Source organism: Bos mutus, chromosome 19, assembly GCF_027580195.1.
Source record: "Bos mutus isolate GX-2022 chromosome 19, NWIPB_WYAK_1.1, whole genome shotgun sequence".
Taxonomy (NCBI): Eukaryota; Metazoa; Chordata; class Mammalia; order Artiodactyla; family Bovidae; genus Bos; species Bos mutus.
Genome location: NC_091635.1, coordinates 38,430,795 through 38,454,739, shown reverse-complemented (window position 1 = coordinate 38,454,739; position 23,945 = coordinate 38,430,795). Strand labels below are relative to the sequence as shown.

Here is a 23,945-nt window from a genome sequence, read left to right as displayed (position 1 = left end):
CAACCCACTCCAGTGTTCTTGCCTGGAGAATCCCATTGACAGAGGAGCCTGGTGCGCTACAGTCCATGGGGTCCCAAACAGTCAGACACGACTTAAGCGACCTAGTACACATATGCACGGCCTCAGTTCCAGAGAAGAAGACCCTCCTGCCACAGGCACCCTTGCCACCCCCCACCCCTTCCCATGGCCAGGTCTGGATCAAGTGTGGCTGAGTCACTGTGGTTCAGAATGACTTGAACCTTAAGGGACGGGGACGTTGGCATGGATGGTGGTGGCAGCAGCAGACAAGGCTGTGTTGTGACTCAGACCTGGGTTGAATCCCAGCTCCACCTCTCAACTCTCTCTCTGTGTCTCCACCTGTGTTTTCCCAAAGCAGAACTGGAGGATGCATGCTTTTAATTTTCCCACTGCTCTCTCCTGGGAGGTCTCCCCAGGACCATGCATTTCAGAACTGCCCTGTTGGGGAGAGAAACAGGAAAGTGTTCATCCATCAGCTCTGTCCCGACCATGGACGTTAAGTCCCGCATGCTTCCAGGCTGCACATGTGAAGCCCCAGCAGGTTCGTGTGGGCATCCCACACTGTGGCTTCAGAGAAGATCCCAGAGTCCTTGAGGAAGCCTTGCCACGTGGCGCCGTAGGCTGTTGCTCGAAGCCTGCAGGAACCGGTCATTGCAGAAGTGACTGGAGTAAGACATGGGACCGAGATGGTTTGAAGTACTCTTTGAGGTGTCAGACACTGTGTGACTCTGGGCAAATTTCCAATCTTCTCTCCGCCTCAGTTTTCTTCTCTGGGGTTGTAGGTATTTACTAAATTTTTGAACATGGCAATGGGTCCGTAGCGAGGGCTCCATGATGGAATATTTCTGTGTATTTGGGAAGACAGTATGTTCTAGATGGTTCACATAGTCGTCACTTAAAGTGGTGAAGGAGGTTGGATTAGGTGACCTCTAAAGACCCCCATCCTGGTCAGAGAATCTGGGACTCAGGGGTCTGGCCCCTGACCTGGTCAGTTCTTCCTGGAATGTGGCGCAGTCTCCCAGACCCCTGCATGGTTCTGCTCTGCATTCTGTGAGTTGGAGGCAATATGCCGGTTGCTCAGACGTGCCTTTCCCAGTGCTCTGTCCAGTCTAGCACATGGGAGCCCCGAGGGTGGGCAGAGGGGGCGAGGGGAACAAGCATCTCAGAAGCAGGTGGTTGAAGGAGGGGTGGCAGGCGGGTGGATGCTGGCGTTTGGAGTTGGCAGATGGTCGTGGGCACTGGTCTGGGCTACAGTCAGTGGGGAGGAGAGGGCACAGGGGTGGGGGAGGGTGAGAGAAAATGGAAAACGGGAAGGGCGGGGAGAAACGAATTGGCAGAGGGCAACCCAGAGAGATGGAGGAACCAGGGCTGTGGGGCAAGTTGGGCAACCTTGGTGCCCAGGGATTGGGGGTGTGTGGAGTGGCAGGGACAGGCTGGGCTGGCGGGAGAGCAGTGGGGTGCTATGGCACTGGTTGAGGATTAGTTGGGGGCCCCCTGGCATAAGCCAGGGCAGGTATCATATTTCAGGGAACAGCACCTATAAGCCCCCTCCTCCTCCTTGCTCCAGTGCATCTGCCTCTGCTTCCTGGGCCACCACCCACGTTGGCAGGTGAGGCGCTGTCTGCAAACACTTGGGTCCCGTTGTGAGCCGTGATTGGAGAAGGCAAGGATGTGCCTCTGCCAAGGCCTGTTGCCATGGTACCATGGTGACCCTTGTCTCCCGGTCCTCTCCCATCTCTGAGCAACGTGGCCCTCCCCAGGGGGAGGTCGTACAGTAGGGAAGGTGTCCGGCGGCCTCTGACTTGCGCAGGGGCCGCTCAGGCTGGCCACACGACGGTCATGGTGCCCATCCTTCTGCCTTCAGGCAAGGTCACACCCAGCCTAGGGTGGGCGGTTGCAACAGCCACTGTCTTCACTTACAATCATTTAAGACTCCTCTACAGTTTGGGGTTCCTCTTATTTTTAACAAGTTTAGTTTAAAAACAAAGTCAGTAATGCCAGCCTATCCATTTCTGCCCCCCCCCATTAAAATATGTTTATTTATTTATTTGGCTGCACGGCGTGTGGGATCTACGTTGCAGCATGCTGGATCTAGTTCCTGGACCAGGGCCCCCCTGCATTGGGAGTGCAGAGTCCTAGCCACTGGACCAGCAGGGAGGTCCCATGTCCTCCCCTTTTAAAGAGCCAGATGACACTCTCTTCTTGCCCACCCCTTTTCAATGCTTTGGTGCTTCTCTAGAGGAAAGTTTTGCATCAAGTCTGCCACGCTACACTTTTTTGTTTGTTTTTTGCTCTGTTTGCCACCATCCTTGAGTAGGTTCCACTCCACCTGCTCAAGAGTGCAAACCAGCTGTTGGGGCTCCCAAGGCAGGTGGGACACCAAGGCAAGGACTGAACTCTGGGGAACCTGGCCTGAGACCAGGCCTGGGTTCTGAGTTTGCAACTTGCTCTCTGGGCCAGCGGGGGTTCCACCTCTTTCCCTAATTCAGATCCAGGGCTGTCCGCCTCCTTCCCGGATCATGCTGGGTGTGTGAGCTGGGCCCTGCCAGGCCTGGCTCAGCAGATGGCATCGGATCTGGGCACCCGGGGGACCCTGCCAATTAGATGACTGGTGGTGAGCAAGACCTAGAGGGGAGTGACAGGCATTCAGGCACGGTGAGGTCCACCTGTATGTATGTGCACGTCTGTGCATGTGGGTCCCTGGAGGGCATGTTGCTGGATTGCCATGTCTGCACATCTCTGTGATTAAGCAGTGCTCCTCTGAGCTTGTGTCTGTGTGCACTGCTGTGTGCTCTGACTTATTCGTGTTCTTTCTCTGGGGATGTGAGCTGGCCACCCACCCAGTGCTCTCCAGGTCCTTGGGGCTGTGCCTGTCTGATGGCAAGTGGTGTTTTACCCAGCAGGACTTCCCGGTCCCCTGAGGTCCCTGCGTCTTCTGCCCTGCCCAGCTCTCCGGCATTCCTGTCCCGGTCTCCCTCCCTCTGCCTTGAGGAGGTTGCTTCTCCCCCACTGGCCATGTGGCTGCCCACTGCTGTTCAGGCGGGGCTTGTCATGAGACAGCCGGTCCAATTTCCAGCCCCATCCTTTAAGCTCTGAGTTGAGGATGATGGCTGGGTGAGCCCTGGGTGGAGGAGATGAGTCAGGCTGGCTGCAGCGGGTGGGGGGAAGCTAGGCTGGGTGTCAGCATCTTCAGGCAGGGGTGTGCACCCTGCGTCTACTTGACCCATCCTCAGTGGCTTGGCCACCAGTGCAGCAGTGGGAGGGTCCGTCCACCTCCCCTGCTCATATTGTCTTCCCTTGGAGCCATGCCTGGCAGTGTCGGATGGGGAGCAGAATGGTCTCTGGGGCTCCAGGCAGCCCACCAGTAGCCTTGGCCTTAGCATAATCACTGAAATTTATGGAGCTCCTCTTCCTGTGCCAGGCCCTGGTCATACGTCATGATCCATGTTTTAGCTCACTGGCTCCTCAGCACAATCCTATGAGGTGGGTTCTGAAAGCATCCCCATCTTATGAGGAAGTGGTGGCTCAGAGACGCTGGATCACTTCTGCGAGGTCACACAGCTAGGAAATAGTGTAGCCAGGACTGTTCTTTTTTTTTTTTTAATTTCTTTATTTATTTATTGGCTGTACTGGGTCTTGCTCTGCTGTGCGGGCTTTTCTCTGGTTGAGGCCAGCAGGGGCCACTCTCTAGTTGTGATGCACAGGCTTCTCACTGAGGTGGCTTCTCTTGTTGAGGAGCATAGGCTCTAGAGTGCACAGACTTGAGCATGCAGGCTTCTGTAGTTGTGGTTCCCAGGATCTAGAGCACAGGCTCAACAGTCGTGGCACATGGGCTTAGCTGCTCCAAGGCATGTGGGATCCTCCCAGACCAGGGATCAAACCCGTGTCTCCTGCATTGGCAGGCGGATTCTTTACCACTGAGCCATCAAGGAAGCCCCGGGTCTGTTCTTGACACTTGCTGCTGTCCCCTCCGCTCTTCACAAAGCTATGTCCATCTCATCCTTACAGTCTCCCCTTCAGAGAGGTCAACTCAGATCATCCCCTCTAAACAGGGCTCTCCACCCACCCAGTCCCCTTTGGATCGCATCATCCTATATAAATACCTGTGTAACGTTATCCCTCTCTGGTACTCCACTCCCCTGCCCTCCCAGGGCAGGGATTTGTCTGTCTTGTTCACTGGAATACCCTCCACACTAGTGGAGAGTCTGGAACACAGTGGGGATGTAGTAAACATGGGATGAATGGGTGAATGAATGAACATGACCGTATGTCTGACTCCAGACCTAAGCTCTGTACCCCTTCTCTATGCTGTCTCTCACTGCAGGGTGGCCGGGTGCACAGCCCTGGAGCCAGCTCGCTTGGTTCCCTGTTCTGGTTATCTGGTGCTGCTTAATAAACCATCCAGAAGCTTATGACCTGAAACAACAGCGATGCTTATTGTGCTCATGAATCTGCAGTTTGGGCAGGGATTGAAGGGAGACCTGTATCTGCTCTGCCATCATCTTCTGGGGCTGGAATTGTCTGAAGGCTCAGTGACTCACATGTCTGGCCTTTGATCCTGGCTGTTGGCCTGAGGTCTTGGTTCCTCGCTACACAGGTTTCTCTGTGTGCTAGACTGAGCTTCCTCACAGTGTGGTGGCTGAATTAAGGGGCAAGAAAGAGCCTCTGTGCTTACTTGCTCACTCATGTCTGACTCTTTGCAACCCTATGGACTGTAGCCCGCCAGGTACCTCTGTCCATGGGAATTCTCCAGACAAGAATACTGCAGTGGATTTCCATGCCCTTCTCCAGGGAATCTTCCCAATCCAGGGATCGAACCTGGGTCTCCCACATTGCAGGCGGATTCTGTACTGTCTGAGACACCAGGGAAGCCCAGGAAAGGACAGCAGCAAGTGTCAAGAACAGATCCGGGGCTTCCCTGGTGGCTCAGAGGTAAAGAATCTGCCTGCCAATGGAGGAGACAGGTTTGATCCCTCGTCTGGGAGGATCTCACATGCCTTTTCACCTTTTGTCATCTGGCCTTGGAAATGATGCAACATCACTTCTGCCAGAGTCGCAGATCCACATGGATGCTAGAGGAGGGGGAACATATACACCATCACTTAGTGGAGGAGTGTTACCGTCACGGGTAAGAAGAGCATGTGGGATGGGGGGTATATTATGGGATGGACAGTCTGCCACAGTCGCTTCTTTGGAGTGTAATCTTGAGCACATTACTCAGTCTCTCTGTGTCCATTTCTTCATCTTTAAAATGGGGACACCATCAGTATGTATTGGGCTATTTCATACTCACTGGGCTATTTCTTTGGCGGTGACTCTACTCGGGAAGATCCCCTGGAGGAGGAAGTGGCAACCCACTCCAGTATTCTTGCCTGGAAGATTCCATGGACAGAGGGGCCTGGCAGGCTACAGTCCATGGGGTCGCACACAGTTGGACACAGTGGAGCGTGCAGGCACGTGCACTTCCAGCCACAGATCCCCTTGGCCTCAGATGAGACATTGGTCCAGGTTTTCACTGAGCTGCACGATCCAGCCCCAATCCCACCCCCAACTCTCATGTAATACAGGAGGCACCTACCTGTGAAGTGTCCTTCTGAGGGCAGGGCCAGTGGTGGGGAAAGAAGAGGGGACCCTGAGAGGAGTAGGCCTTTTCTGTCTCTGTTTATTATGTGAGTCTAAGTCAGCCCTGCTCCCTTCAAAGGGGCAAGGGACAGGGTTGGTGGAGGTGCCATGAAGCCGGGGCTCCAGTAGGGTTTCCCCTGGGCTTGGAGGCACAGATCCCACAAGGAACCCCTTCTTTATCTGGGAAGTCAGGATAAATGCACATGCTGGCTTTGAGCTGCAGGTCATTTTTTTAAAGTATCAGAGAGAGCTCACTCCTCTTGCCTGTCCTCCACCTGGCTGCCTCTGCCTGAGTCACTGTTCATCTGTCTGAAGAGGGACTCCCACCCAGCTTGCCAACCCTGGGGATCTCAGGGTTTGCTCATCCTGGCCCGAGCTGGGGCTGCTCCTCAGCTGGGCATTGGCAGGGGGCCAGGGAGAGTCTCGGGCTTTGCTGGTGCTCAGCCTGGCTGTATCTCGCATCAAGCACTGCCCTCACTTTCGGTGGAAATGGCAGAATTGTTAAAAGCAGGGGCTCTGGGTTTGAATTCTGCTACAGCCGCTTATGGGTCCTGTGACCTTGGGCATGTCCCTTAACCTTTAAAAAATTATTTTATAGAAATTTATTTATTTATTGTTCTGGGTGTTTGTTGCTGTGCGGGCTTTTCTCTATTTGCGGAGAGCTGGGGCTACTCTCCATTTGTGGTGGGCAGGCTTCTCATTGCGGTGACTTCTCTTATTGTGGAGCAAAGGCTCTGGGTGCATGGGGTTCAGTAGTTGTGGTTCCTGGGCTCTATAGGCTTACAGGCTCAATAGTTGTGGCACACAGGCTTAGTTGCCCTGTGGCATGTAGGATCTTCCTAGATCGGGGACTGAACCTGTGTCTCCTGCATTGGCAAGCGGATTCTTTACCACTGAGCCACCAATATTTTTTTTATTATTATTATTTAAAAAATATTTTTACTTATTTGACTGTGCCAGGTCTTAGTTGCGGCAGTCTGGATTTTTACTTGTGGCATTCAGACTCTTACCTGCAGCGCGTGGGATCTCACTGCCTGACCAGGGATCAAACCAGGGCTCCCTGCATTGGGAGCATGGAGTCTTAGCCACTGGACTACTAGGGGAGTCCAATCTTAATCTTTCTGAGGCTCCAGGATGGAGGACATGATTGTGGTAAGGAGTAAATGAAATAAAAAGGTATGGCATAACTTGTTCACGGGAGATTCTCAAGAAATGTTGGCAGTTATTCTTTATAGGTGGACAAAGTGAGGCGACAGGAGTCTGCGTGATTTCCCCACAGCTACATTTACAGTCAGAATCCGGGCTGGGACCCATGTGTTCTGACAGCAGGTGGTTGCTGCTTGTCTCCTGCGATACAGAGAATTCCTCCATCCCTCCATCCCTTTTGCCTGAGGCGATATGGCTGCCATCCTAGAAGCAAGAAGCAGGATGCCCACTTTTGCTCCTTGCACTACCCAGACTTGCCTGTAGAGGGTGCTGACGCCCACCTTCTCACCCATTTTGGAAGGGAAGCAGCCAGGTGAGGCTCTGCAGTAGAAGGGGGAGGGTGGGAAGTGACCCAGCAGAATAGGGGAGAGCCAAGAGCTGCCTTTGCCATCTCCTTTAGGGATAATGCCCCTCAGACAGCTCCTAGTGCCCAAGCTTTCCTGTAGATAACTCCAAGGGCCACCAAAGATAAAGGGAGTATCTTACTGGGTTTCATTCCAGTGTTTCTCACCGGATTAGAATCATTTGGGGGAGTTTGTTAAAGATGCAGATTCCAGAACGATGTTCCCATCCCAGAACGATGGGATCCGAATTTTAGCCATTGTACTGGCTAACAGGTCTACAGATCTGTGCCAGGCACTGATTTGAAGGCTTACCACGCATTAACTCATATACCTCTCCCAAGAGCCTGATGAGGTAGGTACCATTAATATCCCCATTTTATAGATGGGGAGTCTGCTCTGAGGCACAGTGAGGTTGAGAAACTTGCCCAAGTTCACACTGCTTGCAAGCCTCAGGGCTGGGGTTTGACCCTATGCTATTCAAGCCCCAGGCGGTTCTCACACCCGTAGCATGGGAGAACCACTATTTTATTAATAGAACACAGGGCCCGTCCGCTTTCTTGTTTCCTTTTGCTACCTTTTATATGTCATTATTTTAAATAACATTTATTGTGTTTTTCTCACTATAAAGCAAAACCTGCTTATTTAAGAAAACTTAGCAAGTTTAGGAAAGCACAAAGAAGGGGAAAAAAATCATGATTTTTTAATCTCACCTCCTGAACAACAGCTTCCCTAGTGGCTCAGCAGTAAAGGATCCACCTGCCAATGCAAGAGACTCTGGTTTGATCCCTGGGTGGGGAACATCCCCTGGAGAAGGAAATGGCATCCCACTCCAGTATTCTTGCCTGGAGAATCCCATGGACAGAGGAGCCTGGCAGGCTACAGTCCATGGGGTCGCAAAGAGTCAGACACATCTTATCAACTAAACAACAGCACCAACTTGAAAACCATGATTCTGAGCGTGTTAGCCTGTTTTATCCTCTTCAGAGACTTACTGCAACTTGCTCGCCTGGTATCACATGGGCAGCTATACCCCAGTGTCTTTGGGGGATTGCTTCCAGGACTCCCCACCCATCTCCATAGAGAGGTGGATAGACTCTGTGGACTCTATGGATAGACTGGTCTCTTCAACCAGTCCTGGACCAGAAGTTGTCTAGGCATATGCAAGCATTTACATATTTATTTAAACTAAGGGGATCCTGTTATATGAGCTGTTTGGTATCTTTTTGTTTGTTTAGTTTTTAGGATATCTTTATGTAGTAACATGTAAATCCTACCTCCCTCTTCATGGCTGCATAGTGTTCTATCGTGTGCTTGTTCCACAATATAGTGAAATAATGGTATTTACATTATTAATTCTATTTGCTATTATAAACGATGATACGGTTAACATCTGTGTGCATAGGTCTTGTCAACTTATATGAATTTACCAGTGAGATAAATCTCCCACCCCATAGGGTACCAAAACCCTGCGATGCTAAGTCTCTTATATAAAATGGTGTAGTATTTGCATATAGCTTCTGTCATTCTCCCGTATAGTTTATTTTTTTAAATTAAAAACTTAAAGATTGTACTCCATTTAAATTTATTATATAGTTTGTACCTCTTAATCCCCTCCTCCTGCCTTGCCCCCTACCACCTTCCCTCTGCCCTCTGGTATCTACTGGTTTGTTCTCTACATCTCCGAGTCTGTTTCTGTTTTGTTATATTCATTCCTTTGTTTTGTTTTTAGATTTGGAGTATAAATGGTAACAGTCTGTCTCTGTCTGACTTGTTTCACTAAGTGTAATACCTTCCAGGTCTACCCAAGTTGCAGCAAATGGCAACATTTCATTGTTTTTTATGTCTGAGTAGTACACCACTTCTTCTTTATCCATTCTTCTGTTGATGGTCATTTAGGTCTCTCATATACTTTAGATCATCTCTAGATTACTTATACTACCTAATACAATGTAAGGGCTTCCCTGGTGGTTTAGACAGTAAAGAATCTGCCTGTGATGCGGGAGCCCTGGGTTCAATCCCTGGGTCGGGAAGATCCTGTGGAGGAGGGCGTGACAACCCACTCCAGTATTCTTGCCTGGAGAGTCCCATGGACAGGGAGGCCTGGTGGGCTACAGTCCACAGGGTCGCAAAGAGATGGACACGACTGAGCGACTAAGCACAAGCCCACACTACAATGTAAATGCTATGTAAATGGTGGCCAACAACATGGCAAATTCAAGTTTTGCTTTTTGGCATTTTATGGAAACGTTTTTTCCCACATTTTTCCCATCTAATTTTTATTGGCTGAGTTGAGCTGTATTGCTGAGTGGTGTTGTCTTTCTCTCACCTGTTCCTACTGTTGGAAATTTAGATCACCCCCAGCGTTTCGTAGTTATGGTAGCAATTAGCTTGAGACCCTCAAAAGTACAACTTGGCACACAGCTCTGATTTTTTCCCCTCTTTGGTATTTCTAGGTCAAAAGGCATGCATTTTTTTAAAGCTACTTATTGAAGCATAATATACCTAGAGAGTAGTGCGCATATAAATATGCAGATGCCCAAACTGACCCTGATCTGCATTTTGGAAGCTTCTTGGCATGTACGTAAGGACTCCGATGTGTGCTGTCAAATTTCCCCCAGAAAAGTGGTATATTGGTCTTGTTGGAGTTTTCTTACTTGAGATGGAGACACAAACGCTTTGCTTAAAAGCAGAGTGGATGGGAAATTCCTTGGTGGTCCAGTGGTTAGGACTCTGTGCTCTTACTGCTGAGGGCCCCGGTTTGTGGTTGATGAACTAAGATCCCACAGGCTGAATGGCACAGCCAAAAACAAAGCAATCAAATAAAAAACAACAACCCAGAGTGGGTGGAAGAACCATGTGGAGTCAGACTCTGAGAGACCTGGGTTCCCCCTCTCTGGGGTAAGACAGGCTTATCATCAGGGTAACAGACTTATGTTCAGGGTAGAAGAGGCAATCTCAGGTCTGGGATCAGCGGTCAGTTTGAGCTCTAAATAGCTTAAGAAGGTTTTAAAGAAATCAGCTTTTGTAGCTTCCACCCCTCCCCTCCTCCTCCTCTTCTTCATCTTCTTTCTTCTTAGCAAACCATCTGTTTAACACTTTTCCTTTAAATTATTACATGTTCTTGATAAAAAAAAAAAATCAAACAGCACAGAAGGACATAAAGTGAAAAGTTCCTTCCCCCCAGATTTCCAATTCCAGTTGCATTCAACCAGTCCTGGACCAGAAGTTGTCTAGGCATATGCAAGCATTTACATATCTGTTTAAACTAAGGGGATCCTGTTACATGAGCTGTTGGGTATCTTTTTGTTTGTTTAGTTTTTAGGATATCTTTATGTAATAATATATAAATCCTACCTCCCTCTTCATGGCTGCATAGTGTTCCATGGTGTGCTTGTTCCACAATATAGTGAAATAATGGTTATTTATGTTACTAATTCTATTTGCTGTTATAAACAATGATACAGTTAACATCTGTGTGCATAGTTCTTGTCAACTTATATGAGTTTACCAGTGAGATAAATCTCTAAAAACAAAATAATTGGCATGAACAGTGTGTGCACTTAAAATTTTGATAGATCTTGGCTTTTTCATGGTGGCCCACTGGCTAAGACTCTGTGCTCCCAATGCAGGGGGCCTGGGTTCAATCCCTGATCAGGAAACTAGATCCCACATTGCTACAACTAAGATCAAAGATTCTGCGTGCCACAACTAAGACTTCATGCAGCCAAATTAAAAAAAAAAAAAAGATAAGTCTTGCCAAATATCTACACACTAATGATGGGGTGCCTGTTTCTTTATATCCTCACACTATCATTATTAATTTTTTTAACCTTTCTTATCTGATGGGTAAGTGTGTTAGTTCCTCAGTCACATCTGACTCTTTGCGACCCCATGGATTATAGCCTGTCAGGTTCCTCTGTCAATGGAATTCTCCAAGCAAGAATTCTGGAGTGGGTTGCCATTCCATTTTCCAGGGGATCTTCCCAACCCAAGGATCAAACCTGGGTCTCCCACATTGCAGGCTGATACCTTATTATTATTTAAAAATAATTTGAAATAATGGCACATGTTTCAGCTTCTCCAGTCCCCAGTCATGTTGCTGGGAGTTCTCTTGATAGACTGGATTACAGAACAAATCAGAGTAAATTGCACAGTCGTCGCATGTCAGGGTCCCGCCCTTGGAACCCAGCTTTCACAACCACTCCTCTTGTAATTCTTTTGGTCATCGTCTTGCTTTTCAGAACTTGTGCAATGGGAAATTCAGTCTAACCCTTGAGACAGGGTGAGGGGGAGGTGACCAGGGCACTGTAAATCACCAAGCGGATGTGAGAGGTTTAATCTTCATCCCAAGGCGTACATGCCCAACCCAGTGTGGGTCTGCTGGCTCCAAATGCCATGGCGCCCTGTTCTCCTGGGGACCAGAGTGTCCTTCTGTCGTTGTGCTTTGTCCTTACCTGTGGCTTATAAAGAAAGCAAAGGCTCACCAGGTGAACTGAAGCCTTCTAAGAGCATGCGACTTGCTCGAGGTGATTCAGTGGTCGAGCCAGGAGGAGAGCTGAGCACTGCGGGCTCAGTACTGATGCCAGCTTACGCTGTCTGGAGTAGGGGAGGATCCAGGCCGAATGATCTAGTGCCTGCTTCTCTAGGAGCATCTGTTTCCTTGGCTTCCTGTAACTGCCTCATCCCCACGCCTGGGAAAGGAGCTGCTTCATCTTTCAGCTCCCGCTGGTGGCTGAGAGGACAAGTGGAGGAAACCACACTGTCTCACCCTTCCCTCCTGCCTGAGGACCTGCAGACAGGATGGAGGGGCTGTTGGCAGGGCCTGGGGCTGCCTTTCCTCCTCTAATCCGGGCCAGTTTTCTCAGCTCCGAGTTTCTCTAAAGCCCAGAGAACTGGGTGGATTCCCTGGAGCCCTGTCCCAGGGCTGGGACTCTGGCTGGGACTTGCCTCCTCAGCTGGACTGGAAACACCCACAGGCTCCCACCAGGGAAGCCAGGGCCTTGGGTCTTGGTGATCCAAAGTGGGCCCTTCCTCTGTGGAAGGGTGAGGAAGCAACCTCAGGAGAGAAGGACTTGGGTGTGTGTTCCTTCCTGCTTCATTGTTGTTTCTTCCCAGCTGTTGAGATGAGTCTTGCTTTCAGGGCCTTAGTTTCCCCATCTGTAAAATGGGCTCTGCACGAACTGGGTATTTCTATAAGTTCCCATCTGTAAAATGGGCTCTGCACGAACTGGGTATTTCTATAAGTTCCCAGAGTCATGGGGGCAGGTTTGATTTGCTGATGCAGATCATTGTGCAGGACAGCGGCTGAGAACTTGGGCTCTGGAGTCAGACCCAGCTCTGTTACCATCGCGCTGGTTCCTTAACCTCTCTGTGCCTCCGTGTCCCCTACTGTAAAATGGGGAGAAAGTGGTGTCATCTCAGAAGCAGTGGTGAGATGGAAAGGTCAGTGCTGGCCTACAGTCAGTTCAGACCCAGCACTGCCCCAGCGCCCCTTTCCCGGTCACTTGTCTTCATCTACCCTCCTGACTGCCCACATGCTGAGTCAGCAGTGGTTTGGGAGGAAGCTGGGTTGTGCTCGGTGAGGCAGGAGGGTTGGGCCTGGCACGCGGAGTGCTTCTCTTTTCTCTCGACTCACAGTCCTTCTCAGGGAGCCGTGGGCCCCTTATTGCCCACCTCCACCCAGAAGAAAAACCGAGGGGTCAGAGCAGGGGCAGCAGGAGGCTGAGAGAGACCAAAGGAGAAGGTGGAATCCTAATAATACATGTAACAGCTCCGGGAATGGTGTGGGAGCCCTGGGCTGTGTTAATGTTTATAATCTTGTGAGGTTGGTGGCAGCCATCCCCTATTGTTCAGTTGCTAAGTTATGTCTGACTCCTGGCGACCCCATGGACGCAGCACGCCAGCCTTCCCTGTCCTCCACTATCTCCTGGTGTTTTCTCATATTCATGTCCATTGAGTCGTTGGTGCCATCCAACCATCTCATCCTCTGCTGCCCTCTTCTCCTTTTGCCCTCCATCTTTCCCAGCATCAGGGTCTTTTCCAATGAGTCGGCTCTTCACATCAGGTGGCCAAAGTATTGGAGCTTCAGCTTTAGCGTTAGTCCTTCCAATGAATATTCAGGGTTGATTTCTTTTCAAATTGACTGGTTTGATCTCCTTGCAGTCCAAGAGACTCTTCTCCAGCACCACAGTTTGAAGGCATCAATTCTTTGGCACTTATCTCCTATTAGGGAGGAGGAAACTGAGGCCTAGAGAGGTTAGGTAAGTTGCTGGAGGTCACACAGCTCCAAAGCTTGGGAACCTGAGCGCTGAGGAGAGGAGAGTGGATGAGGCTCTAGAATGGCTCTCACCTCCCTCCCGAGCTTATGGGGTAAAATTAAAAGCTATCTGGGAACTTTGCTTCCCTCTGTCTGGGCCCTGGGGGGCGAGGAGGGCACAGGTCCTTCTGGACTCTCAAGTTCAAGTCCAGACTGTGAGTTCTGCGCCCCTTCTTGCTGATGCAGCCTGGCCATTGCTGCTCCTTCGCTAGGTGTCTGAAACCCACGATTCCAGGTCTTTTGTGATTGCCGTGCAAGATGGGAGAATCCAACCTGGTCTTGAAATGCTCCTCTCTGCCTGGTCCTTGGGCTGCCCTTCTGATCTTCAAATGCTTGGACCTAGGCCTGTGTCCCTTCTGGGTCTGTGAATACTTGGCCCAAGTGGTCTCCTACCTGGGTGATAACCTGGGTGTCTGCAGACTGTAGGGGCCTGAATGAGAGCATCTCTCAGCCGTGTCTTCCCTAGAATACATTGACACACAGCACACATGGCACATATGCATACTGATAAGGGTAGATAAGATGGGGGCGGAAGTGTCCACACTTGCTGTGACGGCAGCCCTAGCTCTCTCTCTCTCACGCGAAAACACATCAGATGCTGGGCTCCAATGATAGGCTTGCCAGGAACTCCCTCTAACTGCTAAAGTAAGTACTTTGCAAAAGGAATTTTGTTATTATTATTAGTCACCCCACATGACTCCTGGGCCAAGGCTGTGAGTTGCATCTGGGGCTCCATCCTGTGGTTCAGCAACCCTAGGGAGGAGAGCAGGGAAGCATTCTGGGAGCGAGTCAGGGTGGGTTTGCTTAGGTCTCCTGTCCACTCCTGAACCAGGAGGATGAAGCCGTGGTTGGCCTGGCCTGGACCGGTGTTCCCCCTAGAAGCTGATGGAGCACAGAGCTGTCTTGCTCAGAGAGACACCTACTGGATGCAAGACAGGCAGGACCCAAGGTGTCCTTAGTACCTGCTGAGTGTCTCCTGAGTCTGGGTGGGTGCGGTAGGGATGACAGATCCGGGTGTGGAGTGGATGTCCAATGGGAAGCCAGTGGTCTGTGCAACCCTAGAAGGTGAACCACATGATTCTTCCTTTCCTGGTGAAGGTGGGGGTAGAGGGTGCAGCCTGAACCAAGGCCCACCAGGCTCCTGCTGAGCAGCCCACTGCCTCGGAGCAGAGGACCCCACACTGGGCACTCCCAGCCCTGGACTGGGCTGGCCCCTCTGCTGTCCCCAAAGGTCTGAGGCCCCTTCTTGCCTTGCCTGCAGACGAGGAGTCAAGAAAATAAAAATGCCTGTGCCCTCTGTCTACGACCTGGGCATAGCCCTCTGGCCCCATAGCACAGACTCCCAGCTCTGGGGAAGGGGGGCCAATGGGAGAGGCCATTGCTTGGTGGAGGGGGCCTGGCAGCCCGTCTGTGACCCTCTACCCTTCCAAGGTGGAGCTAGTGGTAAAGAACCTGTCTGTCAATGCTGGAGACCTAGGAGATGCAGGTTCGATCCCTGAGTTGGGAAGATCCCCTGGAGGAGGGCATGGCCACCCACTCTAGTATTCTTGCCTGGAGAATCCCATGGACAGAGGAGCCTGGTGGGCTGTAGTCCATAGGGTCGCAGAGAGTCGGACACGACTGAGTGACTGAGCGTGCACCCTAGGCTGCTGCAGTGTGTGTGCCACGCCCTTCTACGGGGCTCTCATGAGTGAGCGCCTGCCGTGCACCAGGCAGGGTCAGCCCTGGTGCAGACGGAGATGAGGACTCACTCGCTTGTGGTTCCAGAGGGAAAAGCAGAGACAGGGCGCCACCCGCCACCTCCGCCACTGTCCGCAGGAGCTCGGCACTGCTGGCCTCTGTCTCGATGCTCCAGGGCGGCGTCTGAGCAGCACAGACCTGTGCCTGTGTAAGTGAGGGTGCTGGTAGGAGTGTGTGTGTGATCTGAGTGTGTGCCTGGGTGTGTTTGTACGGGGAGTTGTGTGTGCCTGAGGTGTACACACGGGTGTTTTTGTCTGCATGCACCTGCATATGAGTGTGCAGTACCCGTGTGCACATGTATGTGGATGTCTGTTGACGTATGTGAGCATGTGTGTGCCAGTGTGTACCTGTGGGTCCTGTATGTACCTATGTGCTCATGTGTGTGTGTGCCCTGGGCCCACGTGGGTGTACGTATACTGTGTCCACATGTGTGCAAGTGTGATCACAGGTGTGGGGCTGGTTTATCTGGTAGGGTGAAGTGGAAAGGCCAAGGTCCCACCTCTGGCAGCCCCCGGGAGTCAGGGGATGCCCCCCATCTGCAGGGCTCCCAGCTGGGTCTCTGTCCCCCCACCCCCACCCACCCAGGCACAATCATGGGAATCCTCAGCCTCTGTGGGTTCCAGGAAGCCTGGGAGGTGTGGGGCAGAGCTGCCAACTTGGGCTGTGGTGCAATCTGCCAGCCGAGCCCCTTCCGGAGCTGTGGGTTCCTCCGGGTGAGGGGAAGCTGCCCTCTGCGACCTCCCCTGCCTGTCTTGGTGCGTCCTGGGGGCCAGGACACACCTCCCACCCCACGGCCTCACCCACAGGAAGCCGGGTTGGGGGGCAGGCGATGGGGGAGGTGCCACAGTGGGTGCCCCGCCCCTCGTGGGAGGCAGTGGACCCCGCTGCTCCCAGGCTGCGGCAGTCCTGCCAACAGCTCCGGGGACATCGCTGGACCAGGCGCCCCTCGGCCACAACCATGTTTGGCAGGAAGCGCAGTGTCTCCTTTGGGGGCTTCGGATGGTGGGTAACAGATGGGAGGGCTGGGGAAGGAGTGGAAGGGAACTTGGCCGTGAAGCCTGGTTGAGCCTGTGGCTGGGACCTGGTCGGTACTGCGAGGGTGGGGAGGGGGTACTTTCAGATTGCCTGGGCCAGATGGAGATGGAAGATCCTGGGGGGATGGGGGGCATCAGACACCAGGCTTTTCCTCACTGTCCCTTGGGTACAATCTTCGAGGGAATTCAGAGGTCGGAGCTGGAGTGTGACTCTGTGGCTCATGAACATGTGTGTCTGTGTCATGCATCTCATCACCTGTGATGACTGCGAACATGTGTGTGTATCTGAGACTATGTGTGTAGGTGAGCATGTCTGACTGGGTGTGAGGTGTGTGCCTGGCCGGGTGGGTATGCCTGCGTGTGTGACCCTATGTGCCCTTTGTTTCTGGGTGCACCTCTGAGCTTCTGGACCTGCTCGTGTTCTTGTCTGTGCACGTGTGTTATGTTCCCGTCTGGGTCATCTTTGTGACTTCGCTGCAGGGAGAGTGCAGGCCTTTGGGCGGCCTCCTCTGGGCAGGGGTGAGCGGTGAGCCCAGAGCCTGCAGCAGGCTTGCCTCCAAGGGCCCGCCCCCTCCCTCCCCTGCAGCCAATCCTAGCTCTGTCCGAGCCTCAGCAGCTGGTTCTGTGCTCTGACCTCTCCCCTCACCCTCTGTGCCCACCTTTTGCCCCTGAAGTTTCTGTCTGAGACCCGGGAGAGGCTCTTTTCCTCTCTGTAGGGCCAGAAAGTGGGGGAAACTGAGGTCAAAGACTTGTCTCTGGCCACCAGCTGCTGGCAGCTTCTCCTCCGCTGGGGAGCCGGGTCTAGTGGTTTTCATTATCGGTTTCCTTTCAGCTTCTAGGCTGGGAGCGCTGTCAGAAAAGAGGTTCCCAGTGCTGGGGTGGGAGGAGGGTGGCCAGGGCTGTCCTGGTGTGGAAGCTGGGTGGCCCGTGGTTGGGGGCATGAGCGGTGAGGGAGAGTGGGAGGAAGCACAGGGGCTCCCAGACATGGAACGGCAGGGCCTCCAGGTGGGGCTGGGGGGTTAGAGTGGACATTGCGCCGGGATGGCTGCTAGCAGGGAGGAGATGCTGCAGTTGGTTGAGGGCTAAATTACAGATTCCTGGAACCCTGGTCCACCCCAGACAGTATAGAGAATCTCGGGGGTCGTATTTTCAGAGCTCTGTTGGATGCTGGGGTGAGTGTCCACTAGCTCTGGGGTGGACCAGGTGATGTGAATGAATGGCAGTGGGGCGGTGGAGGAATCTGGGGGCCTTGGTTTCCTGAAAGGGAAAAGCTCAGTTGTCACGGCTGCCCTATCTCCCCATCTCAACCCTGCCAGACCATCGGCCCCGCCCTTGGAGGCCACACCCCAGCGTGGGAACTCTATTGCCCGAGTAGGTGTGGATGTGGGTGCAGGGACCGAGCTGCTGTGGCCCAGAGTGTGACCCAGAGTGTTGGCGGTTGAGGGGAGTGAGAGGGCGCCATGCTAGGAGCCCAGGGTTAAGGTGCTGCTGCACTTTTGCTCTTTGAGGAACCCAGATGGGACACTTCCGCTCTCCGGATCTCCGTTTCCCCCCTGTATAAGTGGGGAGTTTCTGCCTTACCCACAACACAAGGATGTTGTAAAGGAGGAAAAGAGATTCCTTGAGGAAATGTAAAATCTAAGGGCTTACGGGTCGGGGTTGCAGTTGGGTCGCTGTGGATGACAGATATTCCAGCAGAATGCAAGGATCTGCTTCCTGGGTCCACCTTACTCCTATTTGGTGGGTGGGATGGGAGAGGAGGAGGGTCTGCATTCCAGAGGTGGGAATGAGACCCTTGGGGACCCCGTGGAAGCCCCGAGGAAGGGGCCCAGGAGGCATGTGCAGAAGAAGCTGGGAGGAGGGACCTGGGCTAGGAACCTCGGGTGTGGCTTGTTTTGCTGTCGGGAACTGAGACCCGAAGGTGCTGGGAGTTTACTCAGAGTGAAAGGACCCCGCCCCCAGCTCCAGGGCTTGGTGCTGACTTGAGATTTCTGGGGCAGCTCTGCGTCCCCACCATGTGGCCCCTGACACCTGTCCCCTCCCCCTGCTGACCCCAATCATTGTGTAGATGGGAAGCTTGTGGCAGAGCTGAGCTGCTGGACAGGGGTGGCTGTAAGAACTTTCCAGGGTCTCTAGCTTGGTGGCACTAATAGTGATGATTGGTGATGGTTGGATGGCATCACTGACTCAATGGATATGAGTTTGAGCAAACTCCAGGAGGTGGTGAAGGACAGGGAAGCCTAGCTCGGTGCAGTCCTTGGGGTTGCAAAGAGTCGGGCATAGTGACTGAACGCCGGAAGAATAACCATGGTGATGATAACATGGGGCAGTGGTGACGCTGATGGTGATGTGACACTGGTGTTTGTGACCCCTAAACAAGAGGAGACACAGACGGTGGGAATCTCACCTCCCTTTCTGTCTCTGGAGAGAGGAAGGGGCCTCTTTTACCAGCCATAAGGGCTGGCATATGCAGAGGGTAAAAATAGAAGCCTCAAAGCCCTGCCTTGTCTTCCAGCAAGGGTGGGCGCAGGCTGGGCGGAGTTGCTGGCTGCGGGGACCGTCTGCCGCAAACGTGATCTGCTCTGAGCTCCTGTGCCTGACAGATCCCACCCGCCACGCGCCCTGCAGCTTGCTGTCAGGTTCTGTCCCGGGAGTGGCTTGTGCCTCCTTGTGGGGTAGTGGTAGCTCCCTGAGGAGGAGGGTCCCTGGCGCTGGAGGTTGTGGCATCTTTCTAAAGCAGAAATATCCATGCATCGATTGTCTAGCTGCTGTGACCCATCCCCCACCCCCCGAGGCTGGGTTGCAGAGTCCTCTAGTGGAGTGTGGGTTACAAAGGGAGATGACATTCAAAGTGGTTAGGATCTGGAATCAGGTACTGGGATCCAGGCTGGACCAGTGATTTTGAGCCAGTTTCCTCATCTCTAAGATAGGGAGAATAACAGGACCCATCTCACTGGGTTATGAGTGGCTTCAGCCCTCCCAGAGCTCCCAGTCCTCCCTTCCCCAGGCTGGAGGAGAACTTCAGCGTTGCCCCCTGCAGGGCCCTGTGGGGCCTGTGGTCTGCAGGTGCTAGGTGAGAACCCTCAGCCCCCACACTGACGGAAGCCCTTGCTTTTCTCTTGGCAGGATCGACAAGACCATGCTGGCGAGCCTGAAGGTCAAGTAAGTAGCCACTTCCTGTTATGTAAAGGTCAGAGGTAACGGCAGACAGAGTGGTGCTGGGGCCTTCATTTCCCTCCTGGTTGTGGAAACTCTTTCTGAGCAGGGCTGTTGGATGTCAGATTCTCCATCTCAGTCCAGGGGCTCATGGACTGGGAGGAGGCTGGACTGGGTTTTTGATTCCTGAAATATATGGGAAAAGACAGATGCTGGGAAGAGAGCAGGGGGACCAGCATGGGGAAAATGTGAAATGTGAAAAGCAGTGAAACTTTCAGGCCACAGCTCAAGGGTGTAAGAGAGATAATTGTATTTTCAATCTCTTTAGTTTTTATATGGAGTCCTAGTCCCATGGGGCTGTCTACCGAAATTCCCACCTACTTGGAAAATTGTGCCACACAGTTCTAGGACCTGAAAAAACACCCCAGTGTGTGTGTGTGTGTGTGTGTGTGTGTGGTCAGTTGGTCATTGAGTCATCTGTTACCAGACATCTGTCATCCTGAACAGCCTGGCCTCGGGGGCTGTCTGAGAATTCCAGCACCAGATTCAGGGTCTGGGAATCATCTGCCTCGGTTTACCATGTGCCTAACCATCTGCTGGGGAGCTCTGAGAAAGCACCCCTTTGTCCTAGAACACCTGACTGATCCTCTCTCATCACCTTGGCTCCTTTTCCCTCCGTGTTTATGGCCAAACATTTTATCTGCTTCTGGATCCTCTTTCCCCCTTGCATGCCCAGTCGCTCAGTCACATCCGACTCTTTGCAACCCCATGGACTCTAGCCTGCGAAGCTCCTCTGTGCATGGACTTTTCCAGGCAAGAATACTGGAGTGGGTTGCCATTTCCTCCTACAAGGGATCTTCCCAACCCAGGGATTGAACCCGTGTCCTTGTGTCTCCTGCATGGGCAGGCGGATTCTTTACCACTGCACCATCTTGCATGAGATGCTAGGTAAGAAGCTGAGTTAATAAGGGGTGTAGAGTAGTAGGAATGGGCTTTTTTTCAATGCTGTCTTGGGATATCTAATTCAATTTCACAAGCGTTTATTGAGGGCCTGGTTGTTTTAACTAGTAAAGATGATACATGTAACCCAGAAGGGAACCAGTACAAGGCAGAGTGAAGCGCTGGGGGCAAGGACCAGTGCTGAAATTGGGACCTCAGTGGGGTCTCTGGGTACCTGGGGTCTGAGGGCTTAGGCCTTTGGGAGGTGGTGTTGAGAGGATTGTTGGGGATAGCCTGTAGGACCATGTTCCTTCTTATGCTTGGTTAAGAATCTTTTGATTGCAAGAAGCAAAAATCCAGTGTAATCTGGTTAAGCAAAAGATGAAATTCACGGAAAAAAATCCCAGGGTGCCTCAGGGAACACTGAGGTGTGGAGCTAGAGCTCAGCAAGACTGAATAGGAACTGGAAATCCATCCCTCAAAATCCGAGCTAACTTCCCTGTGAAAATTGATAAACGGATCCTAAAATTCACATAGAAAATTCAAGGATAGTCTTTTATTTTTTAATTAATTTTAAATTAAAATTTATTTATTTATTTTTGACTGCATCAGGTCTTAGTTGTGGTTCAAGGATAATCTTGAAAAAGAAGAACAAAGTTGGAGAATTATACTTCCTCATTTCAAACTTACTACCAAGTGAAAGTAATCAAGAGAGTTCAGAACTAGCATAAAGATAGACATATTGATCGATGGAATAGAATTCAGAGTCCAGAAATAAACCCTCACATTTGTGGTCAGTTGGTTTTCTTTTTTAAAAAATCCTGATTTATTTATTTTTGGCTATGCTGGGTCTTCGCTGCTGCGTGCAGGCTTTTTCTAGTGGCTGTGAGTGGGGGCTACTCTTGGTTTTGGTGCACGGGCTTCTCACTGCGGTGACTTCTCTTGTTGCAGAGCATGGGCTCGAGGCGTGCGGGCTTCCGTAGTGGTGGCTCGCAGGCTCTAGAGCACAGGCTCAGGACTTCTGACACATGCGCTTAGTTGCCCCTGGCATGTGGAATTTTCCCAGACCAGGGATAGAACCCATGTGCCCTGCATTGGCTGGTGGATTCTTATCCATTGTACCACCAGAGAAGTCTGTCAGCTGATTTTTTTTTTTTTGAATTTACTTGGCTGTGCTGGGTCTTAGCTGTGGCATGTGGGATCTAGTTCCCTGACCAGGGATTGAACCCAGGCCCCCTGCAATGGGAGCACGGAGTCCCTGCCTCTGCACCAGCAGGGAAGTCCCCATCAGTTGATTTTCAACAAGTATGTCATGACAGTTCAATAGAGAAAAATAGTCTTTCAACAAATGGTGTTGGATGATTGATATCTACATGCAAAAGGATGGAACTGAATCCTCCTCTCACACCATATACAAAAATTAACTCAAAATGGATCAGAGACATAAATGTAAGAGCCCAAACTATCAAAGAAAACATAGATGGAAGTCTTTGTGACCTTGGATAAGGCAATGGTTTTTAAGGTATGACACTAAAAGCAGAAGCAACAAAACCAACAAGAACAGCAAACTGATTGATTTAGCTTCATCAAAATAAAAAAACTTTTGCATCACAAAGAACACCATCAGGAAAGTAAAAAGATAGTGCACAGGATGAGAGGAAATGTTTTCAAATCACGTATGTAATAAGGGACCTATATCTAAAACGTATAAAGAACTCTAGCAACTCAATAATACAAAGGCAAAAACAATTTAAAAATGGGCAAATACTGGAGAGTTCCCTGGTGGCCTAGTGGTTAGGATTCTGGGCTTTCACTGCTGTAGCCTGGGTGCAGTCCCTGGTGGGGAACTGAGATCCTGCAAGCTTCATGGCGTGGTCAGAAAAAAATTAAAAACATGGGCAAAGACTCTGAATAGACATTTTTCCAAAGGAAATATATAAATGGCCAATAAGCAGATGAAAAGATGTTCAATGTCATTAGCCATCAGGGAAATGCAGTCAAAACCACAGTGAGATACTAATTCACCCTCACTAGAATGACTATAATAAAAAAAGACAGATAATAACAAGTGTTTTGTGAGCATGTAGAGAAATCAAAGCCTTATATACTGACGGTGGAAATGTAAAATGTCACAACTGCTTTGAAAAACAGTTTGGCAAATTCAAACTTCGTAGTGACGCAGTGGATTAAGAATCCGCCTGCCAAAGCAGGGGACATGGGTTTGATCCCTGGTCTGGGAAGATTCCACATGCCACGGACGCACTGAGCCCATGAACCGCAACCACATGCTGCAGCTCCTGAAGCCCGTGAGACCTAGAGCCTGCGCTCCGCGACAAGGGAGGCCACTGCTGTGAGAGGCCCGTGTGCCGCTTCTGGAGAGTAACCCCTGCTCTCCACAACTAGAGAAAACCTGTGCGCAGCAAGGAAGACCCAGCACAGCCAAAAACAAATAAATACAGCAGTGTGTGCATGTCAAAAAGAATGTGGCGGTTTCTTAAAAGGGTAAACATAGAATTACCATGTGACCATCAATTCCGTTCTTAAACATACATCCAAGAGAAATGAAAACATATGTCCATACAGAAACTTGTACATGAATGTTCATAGCAGCATTATTAATAATAGCCCAAAGTGGATATAATCCAAATGTTCATCAACAGATGGACGGATAAACAAAATATAGTGTCACCATGCAGTGGTGTATTATTTAGTCATAAAGGGGAATGAAGTAGTGATTCATGCTACAGCATAGATGAACCTTGAAAACATTACATGTGAAAGTTAGTCATAGGAAATCCACATATTTTATTAGTAAACTTTTTATTTTGTACTGGAGTATAGCTGATTAACACTTGTGATAGTTTAAGGTGGATGGCGAAGGGACTCAGCCACACACACTCATGTATCCATTGCCCCCCAAACTCCCCTCCCATCCAGGCTGCCGAGTAACATTGAGCAGAGTTCCCTGTGCTATACAATAGGTCCTTGGGAAACCACATATTATAGAATTCTATTTATGTGAAATGTCTCTATAAGCAAATCCACATGTGCTAAGTTGCTTCGGTTATGTCCGACTCTTTGCGACCTCATGGACTATAGCCCACCAGGCTCCTCTGTCCATTCTTCAGGCAAGAGTACTGGAGTGGATTGCTATTTCCTTCTCCAAAGAGACAGAAAATAGATTAGTGGTTTCCTAGGGCTGAGGAGGTTGTTGGGAAAATAAGGGGAGTGGATGTACAAATACAGGCTTCTTTTTGGGTGATGAAAGTGTTCTGGAACTAGTTCTTGGTACAGACTCTTGGTTCTTGGTTGCACAAACTTGCGAATATACTAAAAACCCTTGAATTGTACATTTAGAAATGGTAAAAGTGAACGTTGCTCAGTCGTGTCTGACTCTTTGCAACCCCATGGACTATACAGTCCATGGAATTCTCCAGGCCAGAATACTGGAGTGGGTAGCCTTTCCCTTCTCCAGGGGATCTTCCCAACCCAGGGATTGAACCCAGGTCTCCTGCATTGCAGGCTGATTCTTTACCAGCTGAGCCACCAGGGAAGCCCAGAAATGGTGAA

The 23,945-nt window shown here is 51.0% G+C and overlaps 1 protein-coding gene across 3 annotated transcripts in view; it reads left to right on the top strand.

Annotated features, from left to right (window-relative positions):
- RAP1GAP2 (RAP1 GTPase activating protein 2) overlaps window positions 1–23,945 on the top strand; it is a 216,497-nt gene that overhangs the window by 16,282 nt on the left and 176,270 nt on the right. For all 3 annotated transcript variants that reach the window (XM_070390219.1, XM_070390218.1, XM_070390220.1), the window contains exon 3: window positions 19,407–19,442. In XM_070390219.1, coding sequence (XP_070246320.1) covers window positions 19,407–19,442 — 36 coding nt within the window. The remainder of the gene's footprint in view (window positions 1–19,406; window positions 19,443–23,945) is intronic.